This window comes from Apiospora aurea (genome assembly GCF_038362705.1).
Source record: "Apiospora aurea strain CBS 24483 chromosome Unknown utg000008l_segment0_segment0, whole genome shotgun sequence".
Taxonomy (NCBI): domain Eukaryota; kingdom Fungi; phylum Ascomycota; class Sordariomycetes; order Amphisphaeriales; family Apiosporaceae; genus Apiospora; species Apiospora aurea.
In genome coordinates, this window is record NW_027117395.1 from 285,884 (window position 1) to 307,646 (window position 21,763).

At 45.0% G+C, this 21,763-nt stretch overlaps 6 protein-coding genes across 6 annotated transcripts; 3 read left to right on the forward strand and 3 right to left on the reverse strand.

Moving 5' to 3' along the window:
- Positions 1–1,349: 1,349 nt before the first annotated feature.
- On the reverse strand, positions 1,350–3,287 carry PG986_011565 (uncharacterized protein; the record flags this gene model as incomplete). The annotated part of the gene is made up of 3 exons (XM_066847787.1): positions 1,350–2,396; positions 2,450–2,747; positions 2,809–3,287. The coding sequence occupies 3 exons, from the start codon at positions 3,285–3,287 to the stop codon at positions 1,350–1,352; spliced, it is 1,824 nt and encodes a 607-aa protein (XP_066694483.1).
- A 9,245-nt stretch (positions 3,288–12,532) lies between these two features.
- On the reverse strand, positions 12,533–14,240 carry PG986_011566 (uncharacterized protein; the record flags this gene model as incomplete). Its single annotated transcript, XM_066847788.1, has 4 exons — positions 12,533–13,285; positions 13,339–13,921; positions 14,030–14,162; positions 14,222–14,240. The coding sequence occupies 4 exons, from the start codon at positions 14,238–14,240 to the stop codon at positions 12,533–12,535; spliced, it is 1,488 nt and encodes a 495-aa protein (XP_066694484.1).
- A 138-nt stretch (positions 14,241–14,378) lies between these two features.
- PG986_011567 (uncharacterized protein) lies at positions 14,379–15,191 on the forward strand (the record flags this gene model as incomplete). Its single annotated transcript, XM_066847789.1, has 1 exon — positions 14,379–15,191. One exon carries the CDS (start codon positions 14,379–14,381, stop codon positions 15,189–15,191), a length of 813 nt encoding a protein of 270 aa, XP_066694485.1.
- Positions 15,192–16,576: 1,385 nt separating this feature from the next.
- Positions 16,577–18,043, forward strand: PG986_011568 (uncharacterized protein; the record flags this gene model as incomplete). Its single annotated transcript, XM_066847790.1, has 5 exons — positions 16,577–16,738; positions 16,832–17,092; positions 17,161–17,387; positions 17,463–17,527; positions 17,595–18,043. The coding sequence occupies 5 exons, from the start codon at positions 16,577–16,579 to the stop codon at positions 18,041–18,043; spliced, it is 1,164 nt and encodes a 387-aa protein (XP_066694486.1).
- A 50-nt stretch (positions 18,044–18,093) lies between these two features.
- Positions 18,094–19,825, reverse strand: PG986_011569 (Bcaba2; the record flags this gene model as incomplete). Its single annotated transcript, XM_066847791.1, has 4 exons — positions 18,094–19,094; positions 19,150–19,396; positions 19,462–19,701; positions 19,775–19,825. 4 exons carry the CDS (start codon positions 19,823–19,825, stop codon positions 18,094–18,096), a joined length of 1,539 nt encoding a protein of 512 aa, XP_066694487.1.
- An 847-nt stretch (positions 19,826–20,672) lies between these two features.
- Positions 20,673–21,461, forward strand: PG986_011570 (uncharacterized protein; the record flags this gene model as incomplete). The annotated part of the gene is made up of 1 exon (XM_066847792.1): positions 20,673–21,461. The coding sequence occupies one exon, from the start codon at positions 20,673–20,675 to the stop codon at positions 21,459–21,461; it is 789 nt and encodes a 262-aa protein (XP_066694488.1).
- Positions 21,462–21,763: the final 302 nt, after the last annotated feature.

Below are 21,763 nucleotides of genomic sequence, written 5' to 3' on the forward strand. Positions count from 1 at the left end.
CCACTAATGTTTGAACGCCGAGTCTACTACTCGACGACACATTCCTGTTGAAAAGAGTCCAGCCATAGCTAAAGACGACGTCCGAATCCCGAACGACTGCCGGGCGTATCCAGTAATGCCACTACAAGTTTTGGGAGAGGTATATTTTGGAAGGGGTTTTCTCCCAAGGCGCGAAGGGAGGGACGGTCACATAGACCCAGGCCCAATTATCCTTACGTATATCCTTAGCGTCCATTGGTTCCTGCGTGAGGCTGCGTCCTTTCCATCGTTCGTTCACTGTGGCGAGCGATATCTTTCCCGGCATAGATATTCCAAGCACATTCATAAAGCGTCTTGGCTTCTGCGACGTCTTGCGCATGCACTCGCTGCCCTCTCCAATACGCGTTCATCACCGACCGCAGATTCTCTGCTCCGAAACTGCAGGCTGGTTGCTCCACGACGCAGTTCAGGTTGGCGTCCCGCAAGACCGCGCGCGCGACAGGGTGGAGATTAGCCTTGCCTGAAGTTGGCTTCATACCTCAGCCCAGCCGCAGACAGACCCCAAATTTTATATGGCCAAGCCCACCGTGCTCCGGTTCGCCCGGGATTCATCGAACATCACGCCCACGACATGGTCTGGTACTTGGGCAAAAGACCGCCGGCCGTGAGTTTGACCAGGGACATAGCGACGTAGCCCTAGCTGTCGACCTGCGTGCCGCGCAGGTGGTACAGAGTGAAGATGGGCTAGATCCATGCGTGCGGCTGGTGAGCGCCTTGGAGACGCCATACGTGTAGAACAATTCGATTTGTTCAATATCGTTTCAACGCCTTGAATGCCAAACCTCGGCGCAAAGAATGCTGTAGCATTGGCAGTCAACGTCTCCATCAAGGACACTCCAGGAGCAGTGTAAAAGGTGGCCGCGGGTGCCAAGTAGTTGGCGAAGAAAGATGATATATCATCCGTCCACTCAGGGGCTAGCCTCAGTGCTTTGTAGCGCCATCAGGTACTTGAATAGTAATGTCCGTAGCTTTGAAAATTCTAGATGAGCCAAGATGATGATGCAACTGGGAGCAAGTGAATAGCTGCCCGATACTTCTACCGCAACTATTCGGTGGGTGCAATGAAGGGGAAAATAATAGATGACTAAGCAGGGAGCCCTTATTTGGTTGTGTTACCCCTGTTACATGTGAGTGCAACTAAACAACCTCGAAAATGGAAGGTAATGGCGCTGTATTGATGTTGAGGTTGCATTTGACATGTACGCCTGGATAGCACTGCTTCCTTCTTCGCCCCATAGGCTTGAAAGAGCATACACCGATGATGAAGCACAGATAAGGTTGTGTAAGAATGGACTTCGCCCCTTACTATCTTAAGACTCCTCCTGCTCGCCCTGAAGCACACTTCTGTATTGAACCTCGTGGTGCAGCGGCTTTGGCTCTTCTACATCCTGGCGTAGAACGTAGCGCCTCAACCACCAAGGCAAGTACTCCACTGCTTGGTATCGCGCAAAGTCCCGCGTGCGGACCGAGAACACCTCGTCCAGTTCGTCCAGCCCTCTCTGTCGGGTCTCGGGGACGAACAGGAAGACCAAGACGAAGGCCACGAGATTGAGGAACGCGTAGAGGATGAAAGCTCCTTGCGTCCCCAAAGCTGTCTCGAGTCTGGGAAAGGTCAAAGATAGGACTGCTGCCCAGAAGTTCGTCGTGGCCACAGCGAGAGCCATGCCGAGCTCTCTATGGGAGAGCGGAAACACTTCGGCCGAATAGGAGTTCGGCACCGGTCCCATCCCAGGTGAGTACAGAGCGCAGAAGACGTAAATCAGGACTGCCAAGAGGCCAAAGTGTGCAAGATTATCCGCAGGTATGCTGAAGGTCATACCTGCGCAGAACATGGTGAGTGCCATGATTGGTAGAGTTAGAAGCAGTAGAGATCTCCTTCCCAGGGTGTCCATTGACCAGATGGCAGGGAAAGCGCCCAGAAAGTTGACGAGCCCAAACAGAACAGAGGCGAGGAGGGCCCCAAACATCGAGAAGCCTGCATCCAGGAAAATGGACGACGAATAAAACGAAATGATGTTGATGCCACAGAGCTGCTGCGATATCATGGCCGAAAAGGATGCCAGTGTTGCCCGCCGGATGCGTGGGATGGAGTAGAGCTCCATGAACTGTCTGCTAATGGATGGCTTTGACGTGGGTTCGTTGCTACTTGTCCTGGCCAGGGCGTAGGCGGCGTAGACTTCTCTGGCGGCTTGAAGCTCGGTATTGCGAAGTCGGCAGAGTGACCCAAACGCCTCTGCGTACCGCAACTTCTTCATCAGCCAGGCTGGGGACTCCGGGCAATGGAAGACTAGACTCGCAAGAGGTATGACCGGCAGGGCGGGTGCCACGAGTTGTAGTCTCCATGTCATTTCCCCGAACTACTCATTCCTGATTAACACTTGGAATCAAACTGCGGTAGGGGCTTACTCACGTTGAAGAATGCCACATTTGCCAGAAAGCCTGCAAAGACACCAAAGGCGACCCACATCTGCCATGAGACGGCTAGCCCACCTCGGATGGAGGGCGGAGCACACTCAGCGGCGAAGATGGAGACGGTACTGGCTCCGATACCCAGGCCGATACCAACCATGACACGGAAGAGCAAGAGCTGGGGCCAGCTCCGACTCAGCGAGGACGCGACGTTGGAGAAAAGGCACAGCAAGGCGCCTGTAAAGACAGCACCACGTCGGCCAAACCGGTAGTTGAGAGGCTCGGAAAGCCATGCACCACTGTGGGCGATGATATGTCAGCAACATTGCCGACCAGATTAGCTTGGATGAATCTCCTTACAGAAATGCAGTGCTCAGATATATGGCGCTGTTGATGAGGCCGACGAGCAAAGTGTCTCTGAAATCCTGGGACTCAATCCCGAACTCCTTGGGAAAGTAGAGGTTGGCGCCATTCATGGAAGCTTGGGCCCATCCTTGCTCAATCGCGCCAATCGAGCACACCAGTATGGTGAAGTAGAGCGTCTTGGGTTGCCTCCATTTCCGGCCAGTTTCGAGCTCGAGAGCACGAAGCTCTGCAGCTGTAATGCCGGGGATCTGATCTACGGGCGCGTCGCCCTGTAGAGAGATGGCGGATCTCTCAAATAGATCAGTATACTCCAATAACCCGTGTTGTTTGACCAAGTCGTGGACGATGTGATATTGAATGTGGGTTGGCACGCCTTCCTGCACATCCTCGGTTGCAGCGTTGGTGAGCGAAGGCGTACTTTCAGAAACGGCGTCGTCATAATCTTGGCCCGGTAGCGTATTGTAGTTCGGCATTTCCTCCGTGGACTTGCTAGGTTCAACCAATGAACCAATGCAGAGTCTCGAGTTGTTTGGACGACAGAGTCAAGCATGAAGGGCAAACAGAGGTTGTGCGGACACAATGGCTACTGACGTGGAACACGACTTTGTTGAGCGACTCGTGCACGACAGTGGATGGCTGGGCTGCAGGCACGAGACATCTGAGATCAAGATGAATGCGAGATCTGGGGTGGGGGCACCCGCATTTTTGGCAAGATCCACATCCCCGTATCCCACTGGGCAAACAGTGTGTGCACCTAAAGCGAGGAAATACCTCTAAGATTGATCTGAGGACAGGAGTTCTAGACAGCGAAAGACTCGCATAGGCCACATACGTGACAAATCTGATTTGTTGAAAATCGACTGGCCTTAGTCGTGCTGATTGACAGACGCTGCATTTGGTATCCCCAAAAAGAATCGGAGTCCGGGGCACCCCACCACCGACTTTGCCCGTTTGCCCCTTTTGTTACTTAACGTAATCCACGGTCCAATTGAACACACGGTCTAATTGAACACTTTCTTTTAATTCCGTATAACTTATATTTTATGCTTTATACTTTTACTATTTATAATAATAAATTAATAAAAAAAGAACGATATATAATTAGCGTTTTAAACGCTTTAAAAAAACTTTAAATTACGCGTACGAGCCGTAATACGAATATATAATATCCCTTATATAATTTTACGTTATCGGCGTCGCGGTAATATTTTACGACGAAATACGTAATCGTTAACGTAAAAACTTACGAATTTCGAAGAATAATTAATCGTATAATATATGATTAATTTAAATTCGCGATCGTTTCCGCCTCGAATAAATAGTATTAAAAATATAGCGAATTAATTATTTAATCTACGCGACGCGAGACGCGTTAACGTTAATTAGGCCTTTAATTTCGTACGATAATAATTAAATCTCCGGACGCGTTTTAACCGAAAAATCGATTATTAGAAATTTTTTTACGAAAATTTCGACGCGTATCGCGCGTAGTTTATTTTTATACGGAATATAATTAATAAATATAAAATTTAAAAAAAGGATATATATAATTTCGACGAAACCGGGTTTTTTATAGGTTAAATCTCGTTCGAAATAATCGTAACTATTTTCGATTAACGCGGAAAGCCTAAGGTAATATAGTAAAGGAACCGGGAATAGGTTATAATAATATAGAGCGTCGGATTATACAGTTACGTTATCCTTTTTATATATTATTTTTACCGGGAAAACGTACTTTTTTTTTTAGTACGAAAATAGCTTATTATTAAAAAACTAAGTAATCGTAATTATTAAAAATAATTAGATTACGAATAAAAAAAGCGAGGATTAAATTCGATATTTCGATAAATATACGAAGTTTCGTATAAAGGGTACTTACCGTTTATTAATCCTTAACGGTAGTAATATAGTGCGTTAACCTGTGCGCTAATTAGTGTAGAGACCCTACACTAGCCCCACCACCTTGTTATTAAAACCGATCTGCCGCATCGGCCCTAGCTCGATTTTCTCTTTCTTTTTTTTTATCGTAAATTCTATTTATTTTAAGACTTATTTATAGCCCCGTTTTATAAAGATTTAATTGCGTGATTATTTGCGACCGCCCTTTTTATTATTTAATAGTACGATATTTTACTTAATTATTCGAATTAATTAATACTACTCTCGCCGCTTTATAATAAGGAATAAGCATTAACTAATTAACGTTAAACCTCTTAATACCCGACGACCTACCTTAATATAAACGCGCTATGGCGTGTAACGAGAATAACCGCGCCTTTTAAGCGGAAGCTAAATAATATATACGTTTTAATTAAGGCGTTTTCGTAAAGCTTATTAATAAACCTAAGGAATTTAATAAGAAGTTAATTTACTTTTCTCGTTAATCTTTAAACCGATATAGCTTATTAATTAACCTAGAGGTTAAATAAATATAGACCGCTTAAAATAACCCCGATAATATAAGAGACGAACAGGGTTTTTACACCCTCGCTGATTTCGAACGACTATAAAAAGAGGCTTAGTTTTTATAATATAATATTATAATTAACGATTTAAACGGCGACGATTTTTAGGCTCGGTTAAACGCTTTGTTTAATCGATATACCCGTAACGGTAATAAAGCTACTTTCTTTTTCGCTTTGTAAATTAAAATCGGAAAAGCTAAATAGTTTTTTAAAAGCGAACTTATCGCTTTTAACGAGTTTAAAAAAATATGTAATAACTCGAATAAGCTGTTTTAAAAAGTACGCTTTATATTTTTATTAAGTTATGCTCGTACGGTATAAGTATTCGACCTTTACGTTAAAGCCCGCCGGGTAGATTTTTAGTTAAAATTAATCGCTATTTAGGTTAAATATTTAGCTTCGCTCCTTTTTTTCGATTATTATAATATTTATAAAGGCGAAAACTTAATAAAAAAGCAGCTTAAAATTAATAGATTAAACGGTAAACTCGACTCGTTAAAGACTATTTTAAAGAAGTTAACTAAGGCTTATAACGAGGCCGTTATTGCCCGGGAATAAATAGAGGTAATTATAAACGATTTAACCACCGACCTTATAAAAGCTAATATCGAATCGGCGGACCGATTAAAATAATTATATAACGCCCAGGCCGCCGTTACTTAATTAATTATAAATAAACGTAATGGTATTTTTTTTATAATTATTAGTAATAGAGGTATTCGTTATAAAAAAATCGTAAGGTTAAGGTCGACGATTTTTATAACGATAAAAATAAGGATAAAGTTCTTTTCGAGGTCTAGTTTTATTAAATTAAAGATATACGAATTAAAAATGCTAACCATTTTTTTCTAATAGCTAAGTATTTAACGTTATTTATAATTATATAAAAAGCGATACTATTCGTAAGCTTTTGTTTTTCCTCCGGGATTACTATTTTAATTGTGTTATTATTATCGACGAGCTCCTCGATTATTTTTAAGAGTGATATTTCGATTACACTTTTCGTGAGAAAGTAAAAAAGGAGTACGATTAATTAGAAATAACTTTTTTAGCCGGTTATTAAAAGTTCTTTTCTGATTTCGTTAAATTAGCCGGAGAGAAAAAACTCCCCCGTGTTTTTTAAAAGAGAGTTTTTACGATAAACTTATATTCCGCGTTATAATTATTACCGTTACGGTATATTTCGACGAAACTATCGACTTTAACGCTTACGTTAAATACTGTAAGCAAATAGTTTAAAGCTTCGTAAACGCGGACGAAAAAAAAAAGCGATTCGATAAGCCCTCTTTTTCGTAAACGGGTAAGAATAATTCCCGTAGTGAGAACGATAAGGCTAGTATTTTTAAAAACCCCTGTTTTTATTAAGCTTACCCCGTAAGCAGGCATTTCTTTAATTAAGATTTACCCTCTTTTTATTACCGTTAAAGAGACTTAGAAACTGGTAAAAAAAACGATACTTTAATTATTACTAGACTAGCTATCGGAAAACTAATTACCCCTTAGAGTAATATAATACCGAAAGACGTAAACCTGCCGATATTAACGAGATTTATCGGAAGTATAGAGGAGCGTCGCTTAACCTCCCTTTTAATAACCGTAAATTTAATTAGGCTTTCGCTAAGCCGAAGGGATTAAAAAATTAATCCTAGGGAATAAAGACTCTTTTTTAAGATAAGTGTTAATCACTATTAAGGATAATTTAATAATAATACTATTCGACTTTTTATAGAAACTAATTAAAAAACTTTTTTTAACTTTTAAATATACTATAAATAGTAATAGATTATCGTTATTTATTATCGTAACGCTCGTTAATACGGGAGTATTCAGTTACTTATTTATAAACGTAAACTTCGCGGGTAAAGTAATTAAATAATTAAGTATAAAGCGAGTAACCGCTTTTCGACCCTATAAGATTAAGGGTTTTAACGATAAACTTTCTCAGCTCTTTAACGTAATAATATTCGCTAATTTACGAATTTACCACTAAAATACCGGGCTAGTCTTTTTCGTAATAATTAATATAAAATATAACCTTATTATTAAACGGAAATGGTTCGAGGAACACGACGTCGTTATCCGCTTAAAAACTCGTTACCTAGACTATTTTAATAATTAAAACCTTATTAAAAACACGGATATACCGGTAAACGAGGTAGGTATATTACTACGATATTCGAATTACTAAAAAAATACGGATACTAGGAATAAAGCTTTAAAAGCCCAAATTAAAAAAGATAAACGGGAACGAAACGGCTAATTTTTTTTAATTAAAAGCCCGCTTTGCGTAAAGGGAAGGTACGCGGTTACTTAGTACTCTTAATCCCCCCGTTATAAAAGAAAAAATTTAAATCCCGAAAATTCGTTCGCGTATTACTTACCGGTTAAATAAAAGAGTAATTAAAATACAGCGTAATTTTAACGATAAACTACGGGAATTAGAGTAATTCGGTAATAATTACGAATAAACGCTAGAACGTGCGCTTTACTACGATTAGGAGAATAAACGCGGACCTTATCGCTTCGCCCGCGACGTTATAAACTAGTACTATTAACGAGCGCCCGATATAATAATTTTAAACGCTTTAAACTTTTATTAGAGTATAAAAAAAGACGATTCGTGCTAGATTTATAAAGTTACCCTTTACTAAATCGATAAGTTTATTTAAAAAAAGGAGACTTTTTAAAATAACTCCCTACTCGAGAACGAAAATAAACTGCGCCGAAAAGTAAAAGAAATAATACTTAAAGTATATAAAGATTTTTATTATATATTTAGTAAGACATAGTTCGATAAATTAATTAAACACCGCGAATCGATAAACTATAAGATCGAATTAACGGACGGTATAAAACTAAACGACCTAAATTATAACCTACTCTATAAAATGTTTTTAAAAAAGCTTATCGCAGCCCGAAAGTATATCTCGGAAAACCTTTAAAAAAGCTTTTTATATTAAACGACGCCCTTTAAGCGGCTCCGGTATTTATAACCTTTAAAAATAACGGCGGACTTCGCTTTTACGTGAATTTCCGGAAATTAAACGTTATCACGCGAAAAGACCGATATCCGCTGCTATTAATTGAAGAAACCCTCGATAAAATAGCCAAGGTAAAAATTTATACTAAGATTAATATCCGGCAAGCCTTTTATAAAGTCCGTTTAAAAAAAAACGAAGACTTAACGATTTTTTAAACCCGATACGAAGCGTATAAATATAAGGTTCTCCTATTCGGGCTAATTAACGGACCATTTACCTTTTAAAGGTTTATTAACGACCTATTACGGGAATATTTCGATAATTTTTATTATGCCTATATTGATAATATCCTTATTTATTTTAAAGATTTTCTTTAATATAAAGAGCACGTAAAAAAGGTTTTCTAAAAACTATTAAAAGCCGGCCTTTAAGCCGACCTTAAAAAGTACGAATTTAACGTAATAAAAATTAAATACCTCGGTTTTATTATTAAGACCAATAGCGTCGCCGTAAACCCTAATAAGATTTCCGCGGTAAAAAATTAATCTTTATTAATGAACGTAAAAGCGGTATAATCGTTCCTCGAATTCTATAATTTCTATTATAAATTCGTTAAGGATTATAATAAAATCGTTAAACCGTTAACGACGTTAACGAAATCGAACTAGCTATAAATTTAAAGAACTAAGCAATAAACTACCTTTAACAAATTAAAAAACGTTTTACTATAAATACTAATTTTTTTATATTTCGACCACGAAAAAAAAACGAAGCTCGAAACCGACTCGTTCGATTATATTATTACTAGCGTTTTTTCCTAGAAATAGGACGATAAAGAATAATACTTAGTCGGGTATTTCTCGGAATTCCTTTAAAGACTAAAGCTTAATTACTTTATTTACGATAAGAAATTACTCGTTATAATTCGAAGTTTATATTATTAGCGCGCGAAGTTAATCGAGTTTTAACGTTTTAAGCCGTTTATTATTATTATTAATTATTGCGCGCTCGAATATTTCGATATTAAATAATATTTTAATTCTTAATAAATCCGTTAAACCGAGATTTTAATTTAGTATAACTTTATTATTATTTATTAGCCCGGAAAAAATAACACCGTCGCGGACGCGTTATTTTAAAAAGCGGAGGAATTAAAAACCCTTAAAGCTAAGAAAAAAAGCGAAAAACACTAAGCTATTTTTAAATGTTTAAGCCCGTTATTAAAATTTAGCTTTAAAGCCGCCGATATTAAAGTTATATTGTTAAGGAATAATATTTCGCCCCTTAATTTATTAGGGATATCCTTTTTAAATACCCTACTTGACGTTAATTAATAATCGAAAAACCTCGAGGTTTTACGTAAAAAAACGCGTATAAATTACGAGGATTTTATATTAACTAATAAACTATTACTTTATAAAAAAAATTAGCGGTTTTATTAAAAAATAATTTTTAAACGAGGATTATCGAGGATATTTATTACCGAATAACGATTACTTACTTAGAAATAATTAAAATTAAAAAACTAGTTTTTTAAAGCTATTAATAGTTAAGATTAATAAATAATTACGACGTGTTCGTTATTAATTATATATATAAGCTAGTTAAAATCCTACGTATAAAAATACTAAAGAAGCTTTAATTACTTTCGGTATTTAATTAATCGTAGCAGGACGTAATAGTAAATTTTAAAGTTATAAACCCCCCGAATAAAAAAACGGGCTACGATATAATAATAATAGTCGTTAACCGTTTAACGAAACGCAGTTAAACTTTCTTTTATAATAAGAACGTAAACGTAAAAAAGGCCGCCTAGCTTTATTATTAAAGGCCGTTCCGAGTATTCGGATTATTATAAACCGTAGTTAACGATAAGGGCACCTAGTTCACGGTTTCCTTTATAAAAGAGATCTGTTAAATATTAAGCATTAAATAAACGTTCGCCTCCACGGTATATTACGATATAATCGGCTAAATAAAAATTATAAATAAATATATAAACTAACGGTTACGACTATTTTTAACTTATTATTAAAATAATTAGGTTAATACGTTACCCGCTTTAAATTACGTTTAGGCCACGATCTCGCATAACTCCCTTAAAAAATATCCCCTTTCGAAGTAAAACGGGGTTTTAAGCCTTAAAGCTATTTCGATTAAAAAAAAGAACTTAAAACTTAAAAGGATTTTCTTTTAACGAAAAACTAAATCGAATTTAAGCCTAATAAAACGTATAAATTATTAAGGAGTACGTTAAGACTACGCGGCGGGCGATATTAGCCTCTTAAAAAAAGATAAAAGAATAAGTAAATAAATATCGAAAAGAACCGGACTTTAACGTAAGCGACCGGGTTTATATTAAAAGGATCGCCGGCTTAAGAACGGATTAATTCGGCGATAAATTAACTTTTTTTATACTTAATAGTTTTTTCGTATTTTATCCCGCGATAATTATACTTATAAACTAAATATTTTTAATTTATAAAGAAATAAGATTTATTATATTAATCGACTTTTTAAAAACCCCGATAGCCCGTTACCCGGATAAGCTCCGGGGCGCCCGGCTAGTAAAATCGTAAACCTTAATAAACTTAAAAGCCCGGAGTATAAAATACTTAAAATTAAAGTATCTTAAACCTATTACTGTAAATTATAATATAAAGCGGATTAAGTTAATTAAGAGAATAACGACACTTAATACCCGGCTTTTAACTTTAAAAATACTCCGGATAAATTAAAAGATTTTTATCGCTAAAACCCCGATAAAGCCGGCCCCCCGATACGATTAACGTAATAAAAACTCGCGGCCGAAAAAAACCGCTTCGATAAAAATTACCTAAACGACGAGTTATTAATATCGAAAGAAATCCGCCGATTAGCGAGGTAAAGAATTAAATAAATTATAATAAAAAATCCCTGTTTTAATTAAAAAACACTTTCGTTTAAATCCCTTTTAAAGCCGTCGAGGCGCCGCTTTTTTACGAAGGGGGTAGTAATATAGTACGTTAATTTATGCGCTAATTAATATAGAAACCTTACACTAGCCCCACTACCCTATTATTAAAACCGATCTGCCGCATCGGCCCTAGCTCGATTTTCTCTTTCCTTTCTTCTTCGTCGCAAATTCTATTTATTTCAGGACTTATTTACAGCCCCGCCTTATAAAGACCTGATTACGTGACTACGGTTATAAAAACTATTATTCGATAACTTTCGAGTTTTATTATAAAAAAACTCGATTATTATACTTTATATACTTTTTTATTCGTTGTATAAGCTTTAACCTTTTAATATCGGCTATTTTTATACGTTAAAAAAAGCGTACGGGAAAAAAATTAAAGGTTTTATACGGGCGTATATTACCTATATTTTAAAGGAGGACTTTTTACCAACGTTTTTAAAAACGTTTTAAGCGATTTTCACCGTTTTAAATATATAAAGAGGTTTTCGAGGAACCGGACTCGTTTCGTACGATCCGGAATATATTATTTTATAGTTAAATATAAAGTTACGTACTTTAATACTTTTAAAGACGTTTTCCGGCCTACCTATTTTTTAAAAATTAAAGACTTTAAATAACCCGATTAAGGCTTAATCTTAAACCGAATACGTTTAAAACCGTATTATACGGCATTAAAATAGCTCTTCGACGTCGATTTTAATTAGATTTAACTAAATTACGAAAGGTATAACGTAAATAATACACCGGCTCGCTCTTTTAAAAAGTAAAGTAATCGTACTACGAAAAGTAAATAAAATACTTAGCCGGCGCCGCCGTACGAAAAAAAACAGTTATAAAATAAAGGATTACTTCGTATATAAATTAGAGAAAACTTATAGTCTTAAAAGGACGTTAATAAATAATTACAGGATAAATCGCGCCGAAATAATAGTCGTATAAAAAAGCTTAAAACGCGCTCGCGACGCTATAAAATTTACGGGGAGCCCGGGCATAATACGCGCACTTATTAAAATAATATAAAAATATTTAAAAAGGAGGATTCCGATTAATTTTAATATATTAAATACGTTGTGGTGAAATTAATTTATATTTCGTTATACGAGGCCTTAGAAAGTGTTCAATTAGACCGTGTATTCAATTAGACCGTGGATTACATTATATAGATTTAACTTTAACTTTAGTGCCAAGTCAATTGGTCAGCGGCACACAAAACGAACCCCAACCCCTTTTCCTTGATTGCCCATCCATCCCTTATCAGTAGGCAAAACAAGTTTCCGTCCCAAGTATTAATTACCCGGCGAGCCTCAACCTTAAGCAGACGTCGTACGATCAATAGACGCTGTCGGGAAAATACGAGATCCCGTGCAGATATCCTCCTGTCGCCCACTTCTTCTCAAGGTTTCCCGCGCTACATTCAACAGCCAAAAGTCCTCGTCAGGTGCCGCGACAAGATTAATCGCTACCGGCAGGTATTCGCCTCGCCTCGTAATATTTGACTGATACTTCAGCTCTCCAATCGGCAGAACAATGTCCGGTGATCCTAGTATGGGCGGCAGGTACAGCTGATCAGTATCAGCAAGGGCGGGAGGCGACTTATTCACGACGTCGCGATAATTCGGCTCCACGTTTGCAATCGGCAGCACCAAGACCGTTCTCTTGGAGCCAAAGAAGTGTTGAAGGAGCCACCTTCGATAGATATCGAGCTTGTGCAAGCCTTCCGTGTGTTGCTCGTCACTAACAGCAGCACCAGTGTTCCATCTGTCACGGACAAACGGAATGACGTAAGGAGCACGACCGTATTCCTGCGCGAATTCGTCCCTGAATGCGTCCGTCGAATGGTAGAAGCTGTGGAAGTAGGTGCGCGTAATGACATCCTCGAGATAGGCCGATAACCCTCCCGAAACTCCGTCGGGCGGTGACCTTTGCCAAGTTTCCTGGATAGAAACTTCCTCAACCTGAGCACCGATAAACGTTGACATATCTTCCAGAAACCCCTTTACCTGTCGCGTTTGGTCCGGGTTCTCGGCAGGAAGTAGTCCAGAGGAAAGATCACCTTGAATGGCCTGTCGAACGAAAACACGGGTGTTTCTACGGGCGGAATCTATGCCCTGAGAACTGACTCCAACACATTCAGGTTTCGTGCGAAGACACATGGGGTATCGAATCGGAGGAAGGTTTGGACCATACCATCAAGGCTAACAGCAGAGTGCGTCGGTCGAAACTGATAGACGCCGTTCACCAATGCGGGCCGTCGCCCACTGCCACTCGTATCCGAGCCGATAGCGCAGTCGATCCAGTGATAGGATGCTACGGCCGCCGCGCTGCCGCTGCTGCTCCCAGCCGGGGATTGGTACCCATCACCTCTTGGGTTAAAGGGTGTTTGGAAATCCACAGCCTCGAGCGGCTCTTCTCTGGCAATCATGGAACTCAACTTGGTCAAGCCCAGGATCTGACCACCAGCGTCGGCCAGCCGCTGGACAACTGTCGCCGTCGTCTGAGCGGGCGAATAAAGGCGGTAGTAGTCCGCGTTGCATAGTGACGTTTTCAAACCTCGGAGGTGGAAGAAGTCTTTGACCGCGATTCGTATCTGAGACAGGCCATACTTGTTTCCATCGTCGCACGCCGGTAGCCGTGATGGTACCGCCACACCTAGGGTCTGATACCGTGTCCCAGCAACGTGCAGCTGCATAAAGTTTCTGCTGCATCATGTTAGTCTCAACTGTTGTCATGTGAAGGCGGTGGTGCATTACTCTGCAGCAGTTGGCAGTTTCAACGTCGTCAAGAAACAATATTGCGCATCGTCGTACAACCGGCATACAGGCCGAAGAAGACCGCGGTGGAGATAGTGGGGGCCCGGCTTCAGCTTGTTGACATGGCTGTCGCTCGGCGTGATATAGATCCATTTGGTCTTCGTCGTAGACCCGAGCAGAAAGCAGTCACCTGGGTGGAACATCAATTCTGCTCGCGAAGTGCCGATGATAACCAGCCCCTCCAAAAACTTTGGTCGGAAAACATCATCGTGTTTCTCAAAGTGTCGAATCACCGAACTTAACCAGCCCTTGGTTATGGGAATTTCCGTAACAGTCTGTCTACCCCATCTTCCATTCTACTGTGTCTTCAGTCGCGCCCGAAAGCTGACCCACGTCTCTAGTTGCTATGAATCCGGTTCTGCTAACAGTTCTCGGTTTCGTCGTCGGTTTGTCCCTCTCCTTCCGGAGCTCCACCGCGTACGACAGATACAACGAAGGCCGAAAACTCTGGGCCCAGCTCTCCTCGTCCACGTCGAGCCTGGCGCGCCTCATCTGGGTCCACGTCGACGAGCGCGAGGGCCACGAGAAGGAGGACATGCTCGACAAGGTCGCGTTCTGCAACATGCTCGTCGCCTTTTCGATGGCGCTGAAACACCAGCTCCGGTTCGAGCCCTTCACGTGCTACGAGGACGTCGACCCCTTGGTCCGGCACCTCCCGCTCACGGCCCACGAGGCCCCCGTGGTCGAGGCGCCGCGCCCGTCGGTTTGGAAGGTCATGGGCTGGGTCATGGGCTTGAACATGGCGGAGCCGAACCCGCGGCGGTTCGTCAAGACGGCGCAGCGGCCCCTGGGCAATGTGCCGCTGGAGCTGCTGGCGCACTGCTCGGCGTACGTCAAGCGGGTCATCGACAACAACACGTTCCCTCGCGTGCCGTACCAGACCTCGGCCATGAACACCATCGCGCTGCTGCACGACATCCAGACCGGCACCAATCGGATCGTGAGCACCCCGCTGCCACTCGCCTACTCCATCGCCATATCCCAGATCACCTGGGTCTACATCATGCTACTGCCCTTCCAACTCTTCAACGCGCTCGGCTGGGCCACCATCCCGGCCTGTTATGTTCGCCGCTTATACTATTCTCGTCGGGTTGGGGTACATATAGGTCCTGGCCCACATGGTAGACATTCCGGTTCATTGTTTAAGCAATATCAATAGCCCATTGGTTGTTATAAGGCGAATGGCTTTCCATGATTGTTTCAAAAGCCAAACATCAACGCCAAGAAGCTCAGCGCTGCCTTCAGCTGACCGATTGATAGAGCTGGAGATCCCCAAAGTGGGTTTTTCCGGTCCACCCACAGCGTGTCGGGTCACTGGAAGTCCAATGAGGAAGTGAGTTTCAACCACTAATTACTCCTCATGTCAGTTGCAGATCCCGCGGCCTTTCAAGTGCAATTGTGACTACAATACGTGGGGAAAGTGCCCCGCACGTGACTCGAGTATAGGATAGGTATCCCATCATCCAGCCACTAGAAATAGAACGTTTTCAGGGGCAGAGCCACAGATATAGTAGATTCGTTTCCACTATGAAATGGTCAGAAAACTTAATCCAATCAACTATCATCCCAGCCACACGTCAAGCCACACACGATCTTTCAGGTAGTGACCCCCCCCCTTTCAGGCTGGGAATAGGATTGCAGATCTATGAACCGGTTGATGAACCACAGTGTCAAAGAAGTCCCAATTGTGGAACATAGTCGCCTCATACAACCCAGCCTAGAAGACTTGTGCGACTGGGAGAACCGTCAGGGTTTGGTTGCCGAAGCCGCAAGCCGTCGCCGCGTCGCAGATCAGAGTAGGGTGATACCTTTTCCAGGCATGAAGTTGCACTTCTTGGATTGTGTCATGCTGACACATGTGCTAGTTCTCCGTGCTCATATACTCTTGGTTAACCCCCGCAAATCCTGGCCAGCCCTGTTGGGCCGAGTATTGGTCCCCTTGGCACGCATTCCTGGAATAGGGGTATCCTAGCCAAAGGCGTGTTTCAACTTCATGCGACGACGGACATGTCACAGAGACGTTGCGGCTGGCTGAACTTGGATGATAGGCAGTCATGACGGTTTTACATAAGACGGATGGTCATCGCCGCCAGATCTTTGTTGTCGCCCTTTGATCAATCATCGGACGGGCGACAATGAAAAGCGGCCGCACCAAAATTTACCATGTGGCGGCGTTACTGACAAATCTCGGGCACGTTAGCGTTAGCAGCATTCCGGCCTTTGTTGCAGTCATGTCAATGCCTTTATTCGGAAACCAATCCGTAAAGTTCAGTGGTTTTCCCAAGTGCCCGCGTTTCGTCTTGAATCATTCCCTCGTTTGAGGGAAGAGTCGGGGTCGTCGCCCGATATTAAAGCTTAGAGCCCGCCCTACTCTATTTGAAATTCATCTCATCTACCGGACGCCCCTTACCAACACAACTCTCTGCGGTAAATCTGTCGTCATCCTTAATCTCTTCGAAGAACAACTAGTATGTAGTCGTACTATGACTGCGCCCGTCACCTCATATCAGACCCAATGACCTCATGGCGCCTATCGATCCCGTAATGGCGACCGCTTTGCCCCAAAACTCCAACGGACCATGGATAGTCACTTCCACATGGGCCTTGACTGCCGTGGGAAGTTTCTTCGTGCTTTTGCGATTCTACTGTCGCATATTCCGGGGTCACACCTTTCCTGCTGATGACTGGATCTTACTGATAGCCTGGGTACGTCAAAATTCGCCTAGAGAAGGCGTCGCAAACAAACCTTTACACATACATACTGTAGCCGAGACGCCTGATTCGCTGACAGTTCTCTAGATACTGCTTCTGAGTCAAACAATATTGTCGGTTTACAGCGTACGGTTGGGCTCGGGAGAACATATCTGGAACATAGATCCAGCCCTTTCAGAAGCGCTGCTCATGTTACAGGATATCACCACCGCGCCATCCGTGCTGGCTGTCGCGTTCTCCAAGGCGTCGGCGGGAGTATCCCTACTCCGTCTCCTACCCTTTAGGTGGCAACGGGTTTTGACGATCTTCATCATCACGTCCATTGGGATGCTCATGAGTGCCATCATAGTGAGTCTCCAGTTGACAGACGGTTCCCCTTTGTCCTCATTGTGTATCCTTTACTTACAAGAAACTAGGTCCTTACGTGCATTCAATGCGTCCCCATCCAAAAGCACTGGAACTTCCAACTCCCTGGCACGTGCTGGGACCCGGACATCGTGGCCAAGTTTGCCATCGGGGCTGCCATCTGGTCCGGAGTCATGGATATCATCCTCGCCATACTTCCGTTGCCCGTCATCTTGGGCCTCCAGATGAATAAAAGAGAGAAGCTGGGTGTGGCCATCGCCTTGAGCTTCATGGCGTTGTAAGTGACGAGGCCCTCTGTTCCATCCGAGTGGCGAACCCCAACTTTACGTGGTACTAACGCGTTGTCTTTCAGTGCCGGTGCGTCGTCGTTCATCAAAGCCAGCACCCTCATTAATCTGAGCAGCACTGATCCAACCTGTGAGTAACCCAACTTTATTCGGTGGCAACCCAATTGGTGTATTTGCTGACTCTGTGGATACAAAAGACGACATCGCGCCCGTAATCGTCTTCGGCACCGCCGAAATCGCCGTGACTATCATTGCCGCCTGCATCCCCGTCCTCCGAGTGCTGGTCCGCGACGTAGCGCATGCTGGCACGCTACGGTACGGCAACACCTTGCGCTCTCATTCTCATGGCGGCGGCAGCCACAGCCACAGCAACCACAGCATCAACACCCAGGGCTCGGCTCAACGGACTATAACGGCCAACACCGGTCCCGGCGGCCCGAAAGCCCGGTTGATGAAGTCGCGACTTTCGTCGCAGGCAAATGGGCCCCTGGAAGGGATGCTGGAGAAGACCACCATGATTGAGTACTCGGACGCCAAAAGGCACAGCAATTGGGTCCTCGACCCCGTGAACCTGAGTCCGCGGACGCTGTTCGACGAACAGCTGAGCAAGACGATGAGCCTCGACCCCAGGAGGACGTCCGTATGAATGTTATGACTCAACCGTACCCGAGTTAGCGTTAATGTCTAATATTACATCTACCGTTGGACCTTTCCCAATTTGACCCAAAGATCCGGTTTCGTCATGGAGTGAAAGACTTTCATGCGCTTCATGTTCCCATCCAGACCCCAAACCGAGTTCTCCTTCGCGCATTCCCCCTTGTCCAACTCGATATCGAAATTCCACAACAAGTTCGCCGTAATCAGCCGCATCTCCATGTACGCCAAGTATCTCCCGACGCAGACCCGCGGGCCCGTGCCGAACGGCAGCGAGGCGTTGAGGTGGTCCTCCGCGTACCGCTCGTCCCCGCCGAGCCAGCGCTCCGGCCGGAACGCGTCGGGCTCGCGGAAGTGCGCGGCGGCGTGGGTCGAGACCCAGGGCGGGACGGCGACGGTCGTGCCGGCGGGGACGTAGTGGCCGTCGATGGTGGCGCCGCCGCGCGGGACGACGCGCTGCTGGCTTGCGGGGGAGGGCGGGAACAGCCTCAGGGCCTCGTGGATGGTGGCTTCGAGGTAGCGGAGGTGTCGTACGTTTTCCCAGCGGATGTCGCTTTCAGTGGCTACGTTGCCCCTGACTTCTTCGACTAGACGGCGGTACACTTCGGGGTGGGTAGAAACAAAATAGGTCCATCCCGTAAGCGCTGTGGCAGTGGTGTCAGTGCCCGCACTGATAAATAGCGCCACATTCAGTATAATCTCGCCGTGGCTCAGCGAGCTCTTCGACTCGCTGTTTAGGAGATGATATATGAAGTCCGCGTGGTCCTGGTCCGAATTCGCGAGTCGGCGCAGCGTCCTCTCGCGCGAGTTGTTGAGATGCGTATTCCGCCACTCGGCCGCCTTCGCAGGTACAAACACCCGCGTCATCAGGGACTCGAGCCACGTCCCCGTCCCGGAGAGCCGGCGGATCCCCTGCGTCCACGTCGCGGCCACGAAGACGTTGATGACCGAGGTGGACCACTCCGTGTTCGCGGCTTGGTCCAGGCAGCCGAAGGGCTCGGCGAAGCAGAGGTCGCCCATGATGTCGAACGCGAGATAGGTGTCTTTATCCGGGTTAGAAGTGGCTCGGCTGATGAGGGGGGAGGGTCAGAAGCTCACACCAGCTGGCAACGTTCACGGCTTTCCCTTGCGACGTTCTTTCTTTCATCGCCTCGATGAACTTCTGTACCTGCAGCTTCATGAGGGGCTCGAATCGCCGCAGCGCGCTGTTCGTGAACAAGTACCCCAATGCCCGGCGCTGACGAGCATGGTCGGCGTTCAGAGCCAGGCTCATGCCGGTCGCGCCGTCCACCTTGCCTACTGCCCCGAGGAAAATGGGACTTTTCTCCATGTTCAAACCGCCTTTCTGTTCAAAACCATCATTATCACCGATTCCAGCGTGGAAAATGCAACGACTTTGGGCTGACTTACACGAAGGCCATAGATCTCTTCCCGGGCCTCGGTGCTGAGGAAGCTCAGCTCGTTTGGTGAGACTCGCACCACTGGCCCATATTTCTCATGCAAAGTCTGGTAGTAGACGTGCTGGTCGCCCTTCACCAAGGCCAGGGCAGCGGGTATTTCGGATATGCTGTTGACCCAGGGTCCGGGTATACTGCGAAGGGGGTGAAAGCGCCTCCTCCAGAGTGTCTGCGCAATGAGCGCGAGAGCGGCCTATGCAGAATCAGTATAGCTTCATGATGACAAGCAAGGAGCGCGGAGTAGTTACTACTACTGCGAGAGTTACAGCCACCGGGAGCTTCTCCAGCATCTCTGTCGCAGACGCAATGTCGAGCATGTTTGCTGAGACTGTTGGACAAGAGTATGCCGAGCGGGTATTACAGAATTCAGCAGACGGATGGCACCAGGATCCAAGTGAGGAATGATGGCCCAAATACACCTAAAAGTCTGATTGAATGTGAACAATGGTATCTTGCACAGCAGCACACGTCCTGATCACCCTGTGGAGTGTGCGCCCTCTGTCTGCTCTCTCGAAATGTGGTGTACGATAGGGGCCCATGAAGAGGAATGAGTAAACCCACACGCTACGTAGCAGTTGCATCACCGACTCGCCCCAACTAATTCACAGTCCTACGGTTACTTCAGGCCTGCATATTGCCAAACCGCCATACGGGGCTTGCCGATGATAGCGTGCACCCGTGACCGAGCCCCTGGGTAAGGGAGTGCTCGAATTGCGGGGCCACGGGCATACTAGATTTGAAAAGTCCGGTAGCGGTAGCCAGTAGGACGATCCACTGCAACCCCGAAAACGTGCTCAAAAGCTCGCATCGCGGAGAAGGATGCAGATCTCCAATGCACGCTCCGGCCGCTTGCTTACCTTGCGTATTCAACTAACGGGGTCCCGGGCCCCACGTGGTCTTGGTATGAAACTAGGTGCGAACTGTACGATCCCAACCGTATTACAGCCCACCAGTAACCGGGATGGGGACGTTGCCGGCTAACGGCGCGTGGAATGTGAACAAGTCGACATTGCACGCCCCTCGCTTAACAACGTCGTTGTTCGGCTGTTGAGCTTTCCGCACAGCTCTCGCAAAGGCGCATTGCTCTTGTGTTCCTCATTTTTGCTGACTTATTCAACTCGGCCAACTTCTACCACACACATTATCGAAAACCACCACACAGCAATGGGTGATACCAAGCAGCTCGCCCAGACCTACACCGTGGTCAACAACACCCAATATGACGCTGGTCTCTTCCTCCTCGACCGCCTCGCCCTGGAACCGGGCATGCGCGTCCTAGACGTCGGCTGCGGCCCGGGCAACATCACCGCCCACCTCGCCAACTTGGTCGGCGAGCGCGGGGAAGTGGTCGGCATCGACCCCAGCGCGGAGCGCATCGCCCTGGCCCAGGAGACCATCAGGTCACGGAAGAACCTCACCTTCCACGCCGGCAGCGCTGAGGATCTGAGCCGGTTCCCCGACGCCAGCTTCGATATCCTGTACTGCAACTCGACGCTGCACTGGGTCGCGGACCAGCCGGGCGCGCTCCGCGAGTTCGGGCGCGTGCTGAAGACCGGGGGCCGCTTGGGAGTCTCGGGCCAGTCGGGCGACTTCGTGGCCGCGCACCAGCGGATCAAGGACGAAGTGCTGGCGCGGGCGCCGTACCGGGACTACGACCACGATGTCGCGGGGGAGCCGCGTTTCCTGAAGCAGCAGGAGATGGGCGCGCTGCTGGATGCGGCGGGCTTTGGGGGACGTACGTTTACGATTAACAAAATCTCCAAGTCGACTAAGGATGGGGCGGAGATGGTGGATTGGTTGGCGTCGAGCTCGTCGGGGAAGACGTACGGTGGTGTCCCGGTCGATATGCGGCCGCGGGTGCGGGAGGAGATGATTGCGGAATGGGATAAAATGACAAAGGACGGGCTTACGATGGAGTTGGATTTACTGGTTACTGTGGCTACCAAAGCATAGACGCATGAGCTTTTGATCATTTGATCATTGAGTATCCTAATTATCATGCCTTGTATAACAACATCTCTTATTGTGTACTCAGCCACTTGTCGGTGTATGTTTCGTTGTTATGGAGAAGTCAGAGACGAATTAGTAATTACATCATCAACATTACCTACGTCCTTCATGCGAGCTCGTTGGCACTCGGTTCCAGATGGTGACCCAAGAGCATCTCTAGTGTCCAAACTCGGACGGACCCCCTGAGAATCTAGACTTATATGTGCAAGATACCACGCAAGCTCCCCATCCGCCAATGTCGCACT